The 15095-nt window shown below is 40.0% G+C and overlaps 1 protein-coding gene across 4 annotated transcripts in view; it reads left to right on the top strand.

The window, feature by feature from the left end:
- The window catches only part of CAMKK2 (calcium/calmodulin dependent protein kinase kinase 2), a 118371-nt gene that overhangs the window by 79787 nt on the left and 23489 nt on the right, over window positions 1–15095 (top strand). For all 4 annotated transcript variants that reach the window (XM_073676294.1, XM_073676291.1, XM_073676293.1 and 1 more), the window contains 2 exons: window positions 3223–3259; window positions 6788–6809. In XM_073676294.1, the coding sequence (XP_073532395.1) occupies window positions 3223–3259; window positions 6788–6809 (59 nt within the window). The remainder of the gene's footprint in view (window positions 1–3222; window positions 3260–6787; window positions 6810–15095) is intronic.

Here is a 15095-nt window from a genome sequence, read left to right on the forward strand (position 1 = left end):
GTATAAAATTCCACATGAGTTAATTCATAGTTTTGATGCCTTCAGTGTGAATGTACAATTTTTATAGCCAAGAAAATACAGAAAAATCTTTAAAAGAGGTGTGTCCAAACTTTTGGTCTGTACTGTGTGTATATATATATATATATATATATATATATATATATATATATATATATATATATATATAAATATATATACTTAGCGTCTGTGTATCCATACAGTATATTATATTTTACTTTTTTTTTTTTTATTGACAAAATATACGTGTATGGTGTTTTTATATTGTTTCTTCATGATAATTATCCAGTGTACATGAAGTAGATCAATGCTAAACATCACATTTTTCAGAAGCACGACAATATAAATGCAGTATATGTTCCATTTTCATTAGTTTACCTTAGTCTGCTTTTTTTCATTTGAAACCCGTATCTTTGTAGACTTTATATGAAGACATCAATCCTCAATATATTTTACAAAGTAATGTCCTTGTTCCTTAAGGATTCTAATAATGTTCTCTAGGTTGTGCCAGGAGAGTAATTTTGCCTCGTGTAAACATTTCCAACATTGACAGCAGTTACATTCACCATGGCTGTGGATGTGTCCGCTGCTGCTTACATGATTAAAAGAAAGACGATAAATGAGATTCTCAGACAGCAGGGCCTCACTAGATTGGCTACTTACTTGGCGGCTAAGGTGGAAAACTGTACAAATGTGTGATATAAAGCAAATCCGAGGCACATGCAGTGCTCATGCAATGAATTGTATTAGTCACTGTGGATCAACTGGATATATATTTTTGTGTGAGGTAAGATTGGTCAATGTGGCCTCCAGATCCTTTTTTATTAATTAGACAGATGATAACTGAAGCCATGATTATGTAGAGAACAGTGTGACCGCTAAACCAAGCCGATACCATGTGCAGCTTCACAACACAGCATGATCATGTGTGCGTAGAGTTGGCCTTACACATTATAATAAAGGTGATCGAAATGGATGAATTCAACTAATATGATTTATGACTGATTGTCAATGTCTGGAGAAAGTATGCGCATGTATGGCCAGGGTGAACCATTCTGACTGCTTACTGAAATGCATATGGACACATGAGTATAACGATCATTCACCAGACCATGGTTCGTTCAATAGTTATTCAGCCATCAACCTACTTCTATCTAATGTGTATTGTCATCTTCAGGCTCTTCCCTTTACTTCTACAGTCTGTGACGGAAGGCGCCCCATAGGGTTCACTGCTAATAGGATCCTATTGTAACAAGTCCCCATAAAAGTATATAAGAAGTGAAGGCATGTATTTGTATAGATTTATTTACATTTACATAGTTGCATAGTTATATAATAGACAATTTTGGAAAAAAAGACATCGGTCCATCAGGTTCAACCTTTCTCCACCGATTATGTTCTTTGTTTGTTTTGGTTTTTCTGTAGACTATTGTTGACTATCTTATGGAATTACCGTATGTAGTCTACTTTACTTTTCGATGCAGCAAAATAAGAGGTGCACCCACCTCCACTGGAGTGTGTGGCAATATGGACATGAGCTATGGTCACATTACTTAAAAGAAATCCCTGCCTAGAATGAATTAAAGCCTTTGCTAACATAAACCCCAAAGGATTGTGTCATTAAGTATTTTCCTCTAGTCTTTAAGGCGGTGTCCGAAACTTTTGAGTATCTCCAGTTTCTCTTGTTTACTTTAATAATGTACGTTGCAGATATCAACTGATTGGTGGGGGTACCTGGCGTCAGACCCTCATTGATCTCATATTTATCACTAGCTGATAGCTCATTGATATGTTATTCCTGGACAGTACCTTTAGGAATATTGGCCTATCCCATACCATGGGGCTATTGACATTAACCCTTTCTTCCCCTATATGATAATGCTGTAGGACCTAAACCACTGTAGATCACTAGGGACATTATCATTAAGCCATTGATCTCTCTAGTGATAATTTATTGTCAGCCCTTAATCCCCCTGAGTGAAACAGTAACATTTAGTAGTAAATTTTAAGCCGCTCTTCTCCTACCGGAAGCACAGCATTAACCCCTAAGGTCAGAAGTTTTAGAATTTTTTTGTTATGCAGTAATAGTAGTTGACTAGTTTTCCCAGCATGTAAAATACTTGCCTCATATTATAAATAACATTTTGGTTGCAGTTGTTACTATGGATGTTGATCCATTTTCAAGTTTTTAAGTGGACAAAACCTTTTGAAAAATGTGTAAGCGTTCTGAATAACTTCAGTAATGGTTCAGTATCGGCAGATGTGGGCTTCCTTCTACATACAAAATATGGCAAATCCTTTTCTTTTTTCCTTCCACAGTAAAGTATGGTTACTTACTACTGATAGTTAGTAGCCTTCATAAAGGGCAGGGATTACTTATAGAGGTGGTCTGAATCGAAAGTTTATTTAAATCCTAAATGTCTTGTCTATTTATTGTCATAATCTAATCTTTTCTAATATACTTTAATTAAAAAGTCCCTACCGTTCCCTCCCTACTCTAACTGCTTTATTTTTTATTTTTTTATTTATTTTACTACTTACTCTTTGACGCTGCGTCTAAGAATCCTAGTGCATGCTGAAATAGTCAAAGAAGTTGTCATCAGGGGGCAGAGGCTGTGGTCACTTGCGGGGGCAGGGCTGGTTCCTGCACGCCAGGTGTTCTTCTTACAATGCACACTGACAGTGCACTTTCTTGCCATCTCGTCATTTCTCATCAGAGGTAGCCAATGAGCACACTGTCACTGTGCATATTGCACAGTGACCATAATCCACAGAGCATACATCGTAAGTGACAACTGATGCATGCTCAGTAGAGCGAGAACTAGCTGAGCCCCTGAAAAGACATCACTGATGATGCTTCGTTTCAGGTTGGGGGCTGCGGCAGTTACCGCACTTCTGCCCCCAGATGGCAACTTATTTGACTATCCCAGCATGGACTGGGATTCTCAAACGGAGAGTCATCAAAGAGAAGGTAGTAGAAAAATAAATACATTTAAGCAGTGAGGGAATGATGGGGTCTTTTGAATTTAAAGTATATTAGAAAAGAGATTTAATTATGACATTAAATAGGCATTTAGGATTAAAATAAATTTTAGTTTTGGACCACCGCTGTTAATGCTTGTCCTCCATTTCTAAATCATAAGAGCACCACCAATAATAATAACTCCTGCTCTATTCTGACTGCTGCTTCTCTTCTGTTCCCAGGTACTGGATGACCCCAGCGAGGACCATCTGTACATGGGTAAGGATACTTTAGCTTATTTTAAGTACTATTTCAGCTATGTAACCCAACTGCAATATAAGATTTTTGTTCCAATTTCAAGAAATAAAAGGGAACCTGTCTAGAGCTTTGCAGCCACAAAACAAATTAGTAGTAAGAATCCGGCTCATTATATATTACTTTGCATCATGACTACATTTAAAGGGGTTGTGCCACCATAAAGAATACATTTAAGCAAGCAGAAAAGGTAGAAATAAATGGTTTTGTAATTTACAGTTATTAAAAAATTATGCTCCATTCAATAAATACCAAGCTTTTATCTTCTGAAGTATGCTCCTTGCTGCCCCCTGGCATTATTCCATTCCGTCCTTCCGGTGGCCGATCAGCTGGTCGAGTTTGCGCAGTTCCTGTCATCTTAAGAGGTCCGACTCCCCCCAACTCCCCACCCCAGTGTGCACAACATATTCTCACTCACACAAGCCTGACAGCTCAGGGAGCAGATTCCTGAAAGCACAGAAGCGTGTGGGGTAGGGGGGAGCGTCTCGCTATCGCGCTCACAGGTCTGTGGAGCAGAGGATCTCACCCAGAGGGGGGGACGAAGACTCGCTGAAATGCTTCCATGCTTCCTCAGCAATCTTCTCCCTGCATTGTCAGACCTGTGTGAGGGAGAATACATTGTACACACTGGGGGTGGGGAGTTGGGGATGCCTCTTAGAATGACAGGAACTGCGCAAACTCAGCCAGCTGATCAGCCACTGTTAGGACGGAATGGAATAACGCCAGGGGGCGCTAGGGAGCATACTTCAAAAGATAAATGCTTGGCATTTTTTGAATAGAGCATCATTTTTAATAACTGTAAATTACAAAACCATTTATTTCCACCTTTTCTGCTTGGTGAGATGTATTCTTTATTTTGGCACAACCCCTTTAAGGGTTTTTTCCAGGCTCCAAATAAATTTACACATACCGCGTTCCAAATTATTATTCATATTGTTCAAATTATCAACCATGCGAGTTTAAATCATATTTTATTGGAAAAACTTCCCAATAATAACAGTATTTTTTTTTAAACTAAAAAACTGTCATAATGCACTATTCAAAATTATTATGCACAGCAGAGTTTCCAAACATTCTCTAGGTTGTAAAGCACTGAAAATGGTCATTTGTTGATTTTACAGCATTAGGAGGTCACATTTACTGATATCAAAAGCTTTTTCAATCAAAAATATCTTAACAGGCCATGCTACATATTAACATAGGACCCCTTCTATGATATCACCTTCACAATTATTACATCCATTGAACTTATAAGTTTTGGGATAGTTTCTGTTTGAATTTCTTTGCAGGATGTCAGAATAGCCTCCCAGAGCTGCTGTTTAGATGTGAAATGCCCCCAACCCTCATAGATCTTTTGCTTGAAGATACTCCAAAGGGTTTAGGTCAGGGGATGATGGTGACCACACCATGAGTTTCTCTCCTTTTATGCCCTTAACAGTCAATGACTCAGAGATATTCTTTGCAGCAGGAGATGGAGCATTATCTGGCATGAAGATGATTTTGCTATGGATGGCACGGAACTTGTTTTTATTCCATGGAACAAAGTAGTCTGTCAGAAACTCTATATGCTATTCCACTGTCACTTTCACACCTTCCGGGATCCTAAAGAGGTTTACCAGCTCTCTCCCCATGACTCTGGCCCAAAAAAGGACTCCTTCACCTCCTTGCTGACATCCCAGCCTTGTTGGGACATGGTAACCATCCACCAACAGTCTACTACTCCATCCATCTGGACCATCCAGTGTTGCACGGTACTCCTCAGTAAACAAGATTGTTTCAAAATAGTCTTCATGTATGTCTCAGTCCACTGCAACTATTTCTACTTCTGAGCATTGTTTAGGGCCGAATAGTAGGTTTATGCACAACTGCAAGCCTCTGGAGGATCCTACACCTTGAGGTTCGCGGCACAAGCAGCTTCAAATACCTGTTTGCTGCGTTAATGGTATTTTAACAGCTGCTCTCTTAATTCGATGAATTTGGCTGGCAGAAACCTTCCTTTTTATGCCTTTATCTGCACAAAGCCATCTGTGCTCTGTATCCTCCACAAATCTCTTCACAGTACCATGATCACGCTTAAGTTTTCGTGAAATATCTAATGTTTTCATAACTAGTGGACATGCCTTGGACAATTTGATGCTTTTCGGCAGCAGAGAGATCCTTTTTCTTTCCCATATTGCTTGAAACCTGTGGCCTGCTAAATAATGTGGAATTTCCTTAAGTAGTTTTTCTTTAACCCCTTTACCACCTTGGGTTTTTCCATTTTTGCGTTTTCTTTTTTTGCTCCCGGTCTTCGCAGAGCCATAATTTTTTTTCATTTTTCGGGCAATATGGCCATTTGAGGGCTTGTTTTTTTGCGGGACAGATTGTAGTTTTGAACAACACCATTGGTTTTACGTTTATCGTGTACTGGAAAACGAGAAAAAATTTCAGCCCTACTGTGTTTTAGCAAAAATGCTCACTAGCTATGAGTGCCAACCGCTGGGTGGTACTCATAGCATCCCAGCAATGACAACCTCAGGGGCCTCCTGCAGACCCCGGGTTGTCATGCCAACCCATCGGAGACCCAAGGTCATATGACAAGCGCGGGATTAGAGACACGTTTCCGGTGTGTGCATGTTAAACGCCGCTGTCAGAGTTTGATAGCGGCGTTTTAACATGTTAACAGCCGCGGGTGGATCGTGATTCTTTTTTCTGTAGTTTCAACTATTTAGAGCGGGCAGCTTCTGAGTTAAACCGCCTAACGAATGGCTGTTACTACTTTTACCTGCTTCACAGTTTCCGAACCCTGGAGCAGTTAAAAGAAGTAACAATATACTGATTATGTGCACAGCAATGTTGTTCTTACTTTTTTGTCCATTTTATGTAATTTTTTCCTGGCTGTCTTACTGCGCATTTTCAGGCGGGTTCCAGGCGCAATCCACCTTAAAAAGACGTTGTGTGCACATACCCTTTAATGTTTAAACCATTATGCAATTGAGGCAGCAAGTGAAATTGTGTACATTATTCCTGGCCACCCCCAGAAGCTTTATTGATGTCGATTTCACGCTGTCATGTCACAGTTTACAGTTTACAGCAATGTTGAACGGTCATCAATTAAATCCACAGTGGTTCTGCTAGTCAAGGAACAATACAGAGAGTCTGTGCACTTACTGAATTGGGACCACCCTTGGTGCATTTGCTGCCTCACCACTGATTCAAACTGTATTTTCATCCAGGAAAGTATAATTGAGTTTATTATTACTCTATCCAGTACTGTAAGTTTATAAAAAAACAAACAAACAAAAATGTTTTACATTCAATAGAAAATCCATAGCTGAAATGGTGTAAACGCATATGGTTAAGCGTTAGACTACACTTATAAGTCATATACTCCTAATAATTCACTAATATGTCTGATCACTGGGAATTCATAACCATAAACTGCACACTTGGAATAAAGATATGGATACTATATGAAATACATATTAACACCAAATTTTTTTTGTTTTTCAGTGTTTGAATTGGTTAAGCGGGGGTAAGTGAGAGAACTTATTAACTACTTATTGGTTTGTTAATATTACTTAGTTTCAGAGAGTTTTACTGAAGAAACTATAAGCATATACAGGGTGGGCCATTTATATGGATACACCTAATAAAATGGGAATGGTTGGTGATATCAATTTCCTGTTTGTGGCACATTAGTATATGGGAGGGGGAAAACTTTTCCAGATGGGTGGTGACCATGGCGGCCATTTTGAAGTCAGCCATTTTGGATCCAACTGTTTTTTTTTTCAATGGGAAGAGGGTCATGTGACAAATCAAACTTATTGCGAATTTCATAAGAAAAACAATGGTGTGCTTGGTTTTAACGTAACTTTATTCTTTCATGAGTTATTTACAAGTTTATGACCACTTATAAAATGTGTTCAAAGTGCTGCCCATTGTGTTGGATTGTCAATGCAACCCTCTTCTCCCACTCTTGACACACTGATAACAACATTGCAGAAGAAATGCTAGCACAGGCTTCCAATATCCGTTGTTTCAGATGCTGCACATCTCGTATCTTCACAGCATAGACAATTGCCTTCAGATGACCCCAAAGATAAAAGTCTAAGGGGGTCAGATTGGGAGACCTTGGTGGCCATTCAACTGGCCCACGACGACCAATCCACTTTCCAGGAAACTGTTCATGTAGGAATGCTCGGACCTGACACCCATAATGTGATGGTGCACCATCTTGTTGGAAAAACTCAATTTCCTGTAAACAGTTTCCTGGAAAGTGGATTGGTCGTTGTGGGCCATATAAATGGCCCACCCTGTACATAGAGTGTGTTAGTAATATTTTTCCTCATGCATTGGGTAGTGATAATCACATTCAAGCAAAAAGTGATAAAAAGGTATCAAAATGATTGTGGATTTGCTTAATTTTTGCTCCAAAAAACGCAGGGGTGTTAATAAAAGGAAAAGGATGTAATGTCACCAGGAGGAAGAGGAAATGCCTCCATTGTGTGTGCATGTATATATTTTATAATATGTCATGGGGTTGTGCGATTATGTATCTGCTGGCTCAAACAAAGTAAATACAGACACTTCCAAAAGAATTCAAAAACCTGTAAGGAAAAAGAAGCAATGCAACACACATAAAAGGAGATATAAAGGCAAAGTAACCGCATCAATCATAGGGATAAATAATGAAGACCTTTAGAAAAAATAGTATTACATATACAATGCAATATGTAAATGCACTCTATAATATGCATGCAGCTGAGAGTATAATATAGTCTTGGGTGGAAATCACAATTTAATCACAATCACATGCAAAAATTAAATTAATTAATAATAATCAAAGCCTAAGTGACCAAATTAACTATAATTATACCAGCCCACAGCCACCTCAGTTGCCAAAGCACCAGGGCAATCGGAAAGAGCCAAGGCAAAACACCAAAATTGGAGCATCTCGTGATGCACCAATTCTGGGGCAGCTGTGAGCTTGTATTTTTAGGCTGGGAAGGGCCCAATAACCAGGGACCTTCCCAGCCTGATAAGATCAGCTGTCTGCTTTACCTTGGCTAGTTACAACAAATGGGAGGGGCCCCCATGTCCTTTTTTCGTAATGTATTTATTTAATTTGTTATTGGATGTACAATAAGCTCCACATGCAAGGCACTAATGTGTCGTGGGGTTGTGAAATTATACATCTGCTGGATATCCATCAATCTATCATATCTCTTTATATAAGCTTTCTTTCTTTTCAACTAACTTTATAAGCTACAAATGGCAATCTTTGCTGAACAACAACACAGGTGGAAAATGCATACAAAAACTCGTTCGGTACCCACACCGATCAGCTGTTCTTGGGGTCATCGGCCGGAAGTACTTACTTGCGGAGCTGGCTTTCTACATGTAGTGGCCACTGCAGGGTACTACACATCCGCCTCTTATTGATTTGAATGGGAGGCGGATGTTCAGTACCAAGCCGTGGCCACTTCAAGTAGACGGCCAGCTCTGCAAGTAAGTACTTCCGGCTGGCCGCCGCCAGTCGATGACAGCTAATTGGCGGGGGTGTCGGACCCCGGCCAATCAGACATTGATGATCTGTCCTAGGGATAGGTCATCAATGTAAAAGTAGTGGACAACCTCTTTAAATCCAACACGATCCCATATTACTGTATACAAAATATAGTCCCAATCCAGAGTAAGGCTATGTTCACACATTGCTTTTTTTTCTGCAGCAAAAAACTGATCTCTTGGTAGTAAAAAAGCTTCAGACAAAATGCAAGTTTTGCTGGCTTTTTTTGCTCCTTTTCCTGCTGCGTTTTTGGTGCGTTTTTCAGGATCCCAAAGTTTAGCTTTGCTTCCACCTTGCAAGTGTAAACAATACAAGTTGTTAGGCCACCAGAAACCAGAACCATATTTTTGGAAAAAAGGGCAATCTGATCAAATTCTCTAGTGGATGAATTTTTTTTTTATTTCTGAAAAAATAGTGACTATTCTGAACAAAAAAAAAAAGCTGGATTTTTGGATGAAGCGCAACCATGAACTACAGTTATGAGTTCATGAAAAAAGACACAATGGCAAATGTAAAACCAGCAGGAGGATGTTGAATTGTTTACCCCACCAATTGGTAGGGCATTCATTTGGTAGGGTATTGTTTACTTTCAGACATTGGTAAGACATTTAGTTGATAGGGCATTGTTCAATTTCACACATATCACTAATCTAATTAAACTGTTTTCAGTTTTCGGTTTTCAGTACCATCTCTATGCTGATGACACCCAATTATACACCTCTGCTCCGAACATCACCCCTGCATTACTACAAAAGACCAGGGATTGTCTTTCTGCTGTGTCTAACATCATGTCCTCCCTCTGCCTAAAACTGAATCTGTCAAAAACTGAACTACTCGTCTTTCCTCCCTCCACTAACCTACCTGTGCCCAATATTGCCATTTTCGTTTGTGGCTCAACCATTACTCCCCAGCAACAAGCCCGCTGTCTTGGGGTCATTTTTGATTCAGATCTTTCTTTCACTCCTCACATCAAATCACTCGCTCGTTCATGTCATTTACACCTCAAAAACATCTCAAGAATCAGGACTTTTCTCACCTTTGACTCAGCAAAAACTCTTACTGTAGCTCTTATTCATTCTCGTCTTGACTATTGCAACGCTCTACTAATCGGTCTCCCTCTTACTAAACTCTCCCCTCTCCAATCCGTCCTGAACGCAGCAGCCAGGATCATATTCCTCGCCAACCGCTACACCGATGCCTCTTCCCTGTGCCAGTCATTGCATTGGTTACCCATCCAATATAGAATTCAATTTATACTTATCACGCTTACCCACAAAGCGCTCCATGCTTCAGTACCCCCCTACATCTCCTCCCTTGTCTCAGTCTACCACCCTACACGTGCCCTCCGTTCTGCAAATGACTTAAAACTAAAATCCTCCATAATCCGAACTTCCTACTCCCGTCTCCAAGATTTCTCGCGTGCTGTGCCAATTCTTTGGAATGCACTACCCAGGACAGTTCGATTAATTCCCAATACCCACAGTTTCAAGCGAACCCTAAAAACACATTTCTTTAGACTGGCGTATCGCCTAAACACACTCTGTCCGTCCCAGTTTTCCCCCATATTAAAATCTAATTCAACTTCGGGTTCATACCAACCATGCACATAATAGCCTCTGTCAGGACTGCACACATACTGGCTGACGACCAGTCCATGTATTATTATTTATCCTATTCAGTATATCAAGGCTGCATTATACAATATATGTACTTTTTACCTTTTGTGTCTCCCCCACTTCCTCATAGACTGTAAGCTCGCGAGCAGGGCCCTCACTCCTTTCGATATGAGATATGCTTATTCTGTATTGTCTGTATATGTCCCCCCTAAAATTTGTAGAGTGCTGCGGAATATGTTGGCGCTATAAAAATAAAAACTTATTATTATTATTATAAACTGTACTAATACTAACTGCCTTCCTCATGTGAAGACACCAAGACTTTATGGTTTAAACTTGGGAAAATCACAAAAATAAATGGATTTCACTTTCTGCTGTACCTGCATTTTTTCACCATAAATGCAAAAACTGATGGCAATGTTTTGTGCTGCATTTTTGCACTTATTCATTGCTTTCTATGGGTGAAAAAACACTGCAAAAACACAGAAAGAATTGACATGCTGTAGTTTTCAAAAACTTAAATTCAGTCGGGAAGAAAAACAAGTGTGTGCATGAGATTTCTGAAATCTCATAGCTTTTGTTGGTACTGTATAAAGCAGCATAAAAAACTTAGCATGTATTCAAAACGCACATAAATGTTGTGTATCCACTGAAACTAATAAACCTATAAATTATAATACACAACAAAGTAGTTTTTGATTTATAAAGATTTTATTTCAACAAATACAAATCATTAAAAGAAAATGGAAGAAAAATTCCCACAAGTGGAATAAAATACAGGGTACAGGGTGTGTGGGTTGTAATATACCTATAGCTATGATAAACCTAGGACTCTTCACTCAGTAGTACAAACAAATATACCTATTATGGAGAAAGATACTAGCTATTTTCATGTAATTTGAATTAATAAAATCTTTATTAATTAAAAACTACTGTGTTATATATTATTTATAGTTTTATTTGCAAAAAACGCAGCATGTGATCATAGCCTTAGGTATGAAACATCAGGGTAAGTTTTGCTTTCCCTAAACAAATAAACTGTGCTAAAGAGACAATGCCATAACCTGGCGGAGTGTGTGTCAGATGCTGTAAAGTCAAACCAGGGCCTTTAAGTAATTCCATAGAGATGTATCAATTTGTTCATGTAACATTTTATACTCAAATTTTTAACTGTTTATACAAGACAGTGTAGCAGCTTTCCCGCTAGCAGCATTGTAAACTCTAGAGGCCATTGTAATAAGCTGACTTGGGAAGTCTTGTTATTGACCCCCAAATGCTTTGTCCCCGACCAACATTCTGGAAGGTGAAAGAGAAATCCGTTTATTAACAAGACATGCAGTGATATAAAAGTGTTAACATTGCTTCGTAATGAGATGGGGGGGGGGGGTGGCTGGAATGTGGGGATTTGAGGGGGGTATCTTTTTGTTTAGATAGTTATTGGCCTAATAAAACCTGGGCAGAAGTTTCCAAGAGGTCTTTGTAAGGGACACTTGATTGCTAACCCTATAGAGCGTGCCGCAGCAATGATGCCACCTATGAAGAAATATTCTTATCAATATTTGTTTCCCATTCTTTCATATATTTTAACATCACTTCTGATAGCGGCTTAAGTAGTAAAAAATCTATGAGTGAATCTCTCTTGCACAAGCGTCTATTCGATTGAGTGTTGTGGCACACAGCCTTCCCTATATGCAGGCAGAGATGGCTTTCAATTACTATTAGCACCGCCCACTGGACTCCTATGCTTATAAATACCAGGGATTTCAATAGATAAAATACAAGTTATACGGAATACTTTCCATCATATATATCATTCTGCTCAGCTTCTCCTTCTCTACACCTTGTTGCCCACAGAGCGGACTGAATGTACAACGTGACAGGTTCCCTCTAAAGGCCCCGTCACAAATAACGAGATCACTAGCGAGATCGTTGATACGTCACGGTTTTTGTGACGCAATAGCGATCTTGCTAGCGAACTCATTATGTGTGACAGGTAGCAACGATCAGGCCACTGCTGTGAGATCGCTGATCGTTACAAAGCTTCCTGGACCATTCCTGGGTCGTTGCGCTCCCGCTGGGCAGTGTGCATCGCTGTATTTGACACCTTATCAACGACCTCGTTAGCGATTCAGAACTGAGACACGTAGGCGTGCATAAATTGGACTTTTCCGCGCTCCTCGTCCCCGATTGGTGGTCGCTACAGCGTTCTCATTTTCCGCCGTACATAAAGAAGGCAACAGAATAGCGATTCCATCCTTTGTTTCTGACCTCGTGCTGGATTGCAGATCCTAGCAGAATTCTCCGGGCTGTTGATATGTGGAGTCACAGCCGAAGAACACTACTACAATCCACAAACCAGAACGCTTGTCAGGAACAAAGCTCAGATGAATGGATACAGAGTCACAGGCGCCAATCGGAGATGAGGGGCCGCGGAAAAGTAATTTTACGCACGCCTTTGTGACACAGTACAGTCCCTATCAAGATGTGGATCGTTGAAATAGCTGCTGTGTGAAAGCGTCCCAACGACCGCCGAGATCGTTAGTTAGATCGCTGGGGCGGCCGAAATCGTTGGGAAGTTCTGCATGTTTGACAGCTCCCCAGCAATCTCAAAACGACACTCCAGCGATCCCAAAACCGTGACGTAATAACGATCTCACTAGCGATCTCGTTATGTGTGACGGGGCCTTAAATCCACTGTTTGCATGTTGTGAAATGGCATTTGGTCTCTATAGAACAGGACAAATAAGCCCATTATTAGCAAGTATTTGTATGTGTTCAGCCCTCAAATACAAAGAAGGTGTTAATTTCTGGGTTTATTCTTTTTATCCCAGCATTGGGTGATTTACTCCTCTGTTTACTCTTTCAAAGCCAACTGTGATAATCGCGGATGACTGTTTCCATTGGTTAGAAGCATGTTTTACTGTCCTGACAAAGAGGCATTACAGCTGTCACCAATGCCAGTCTGTTTAGATAGTGGTGACTGTTACCATGACATCCCAGATAGGAGGTGTTCCTTTTAACCTTTAGATTGCCACTATTCTTTACACCAGTATTAAACCAAAGTCTGCAGCTTTACACCAATTTTTTTGGGGTGGTAGAAATTTCTATCATTAACTTGTGTTGGTCAGTCTTTTCACCGCATTAAATTGATGATTGCGAAGAACTGGTCACATTCATGGAAATAAAGCAGAATTTAGATTTAGGAGAATTACTGGAGAAAGCCTCGTTCAGACAGTGTTTCTTTCCCTGCGTCTTTAGGTATTAAGAGATGACATTGAGAAGGCTAATGGTTCAGTTACATGGAGCGATCACTAATAACTGGAACTGAGGTCCCAATTGTAAATATGGGTCTGATATAGGATACATAAACCAGGACAGTATAGTCTAGGGCTTTGTCCTCTCATTATGTGAACTTCAGTTTATATGACAATAAAGCTCCCACCACATATGTCAAACGTAGCCATAGGCCTCTATTCACGGAGGAGAACAGAGTTCTTTTGCCTCCCTTGTGGTGGTATGCACAACTGAATTACCTGTTTTTACTGTATGTAAAAGTGCAGTAAACTGTCCTTTTTATACAGCGAGCCACCACCAAAATGTATACCATGCAGTTTCCATTTTTTTTCCATTGTGGCCAATAGCCAATGTGTGTCACTGTGTGGCGGTAAAAAAAAGTAGTGGCCAACCTCTTTAAATAAGGGATTCAAATATGAGTAAAATTACCAGGTTCTGATATATTTGGTTTATCTTTTGGCAAAGATTCTCACTCCAGCCCATAATAATGCTCTGATCTTCTGGGCTTTTGAGGGACTTTATCTCATGGTTAATTTTAGTAGCTACGTTTTAGTAGCTTTAGTTATTCTGTAAGTTGATTCATGAGGACATTTATGTTTGAAATTTGGCCAAAATGGTTAAGTTGGATGACGACTTTATAGGATTGTTTATGCTGTTATCTTGTAGTCCCGCCAAATGCAGTGCAGATATTCCTGTCAGCAGCTTCTTAGACCCCAGGGTACCGTCATCACTGTAAAGTGCCTGTAATGATGATTACCTCCATACCAAATGAACTCACAAGTATAGGGGCATGGACTGCACTTACAGCTCTCCTCTCTTGCCTATTTCCCTCTCTGGCCTCCTGCCATTGATTAGCAGGTCACTCTTCTGTGACCTTCTCCACTGCCCAATATTTTGTGGAGGCACAGTCATTACCAGGGGCGGCACATTCACAGTAATGCCCTAATTACTATCGAAGAGACGGACTAGATGTCAGTCTTTGTGACTTGCTACCCTGCCTGATACCTCACACAGGCACCGTCATTCCTGGGAGCGGTGGATGCGTGTATGGATAGTTCGGCTTTCATAAAATCCTCAAACTGAAATGTCTGAAGTTTCGGATATCGCAATAAAAAACAAAAATGTAAATAAAACATAGCTGCTAAATTTTGGTTGCTTTTCCAACTGAAATACTAATTTGCATCCCCAAATGCTGTTAATCTGCACTGAAAGCCCGGCTACCAGAAGGAAATGAACTTTATTCCTCCTGGCAGCCTCCGGCTTTCACCCATACACGGCTCAGTTACATAGTGAACAGCGGCTGTAACCGCACCCTGGCACTGACTGACAGCCGGCTCTATAG

Source organism: Phyllobates terribilis, unplaced genomic scaffold (genome assembly GCF_046119375.1).
Source record: "Phyllobates terribilis strain yellow unplaced genomic scaffold, ASM4611937v1 Scaffold_1__5_contigs__length_1240528914, whole genome shotgun sequence".
Taxonomy (NCBI): Eukaryota; Metazoa; Chordata; class Amphibia; order Anura; family Dendrobatidae; genus Phyllobates; species Phyllobates terribilis.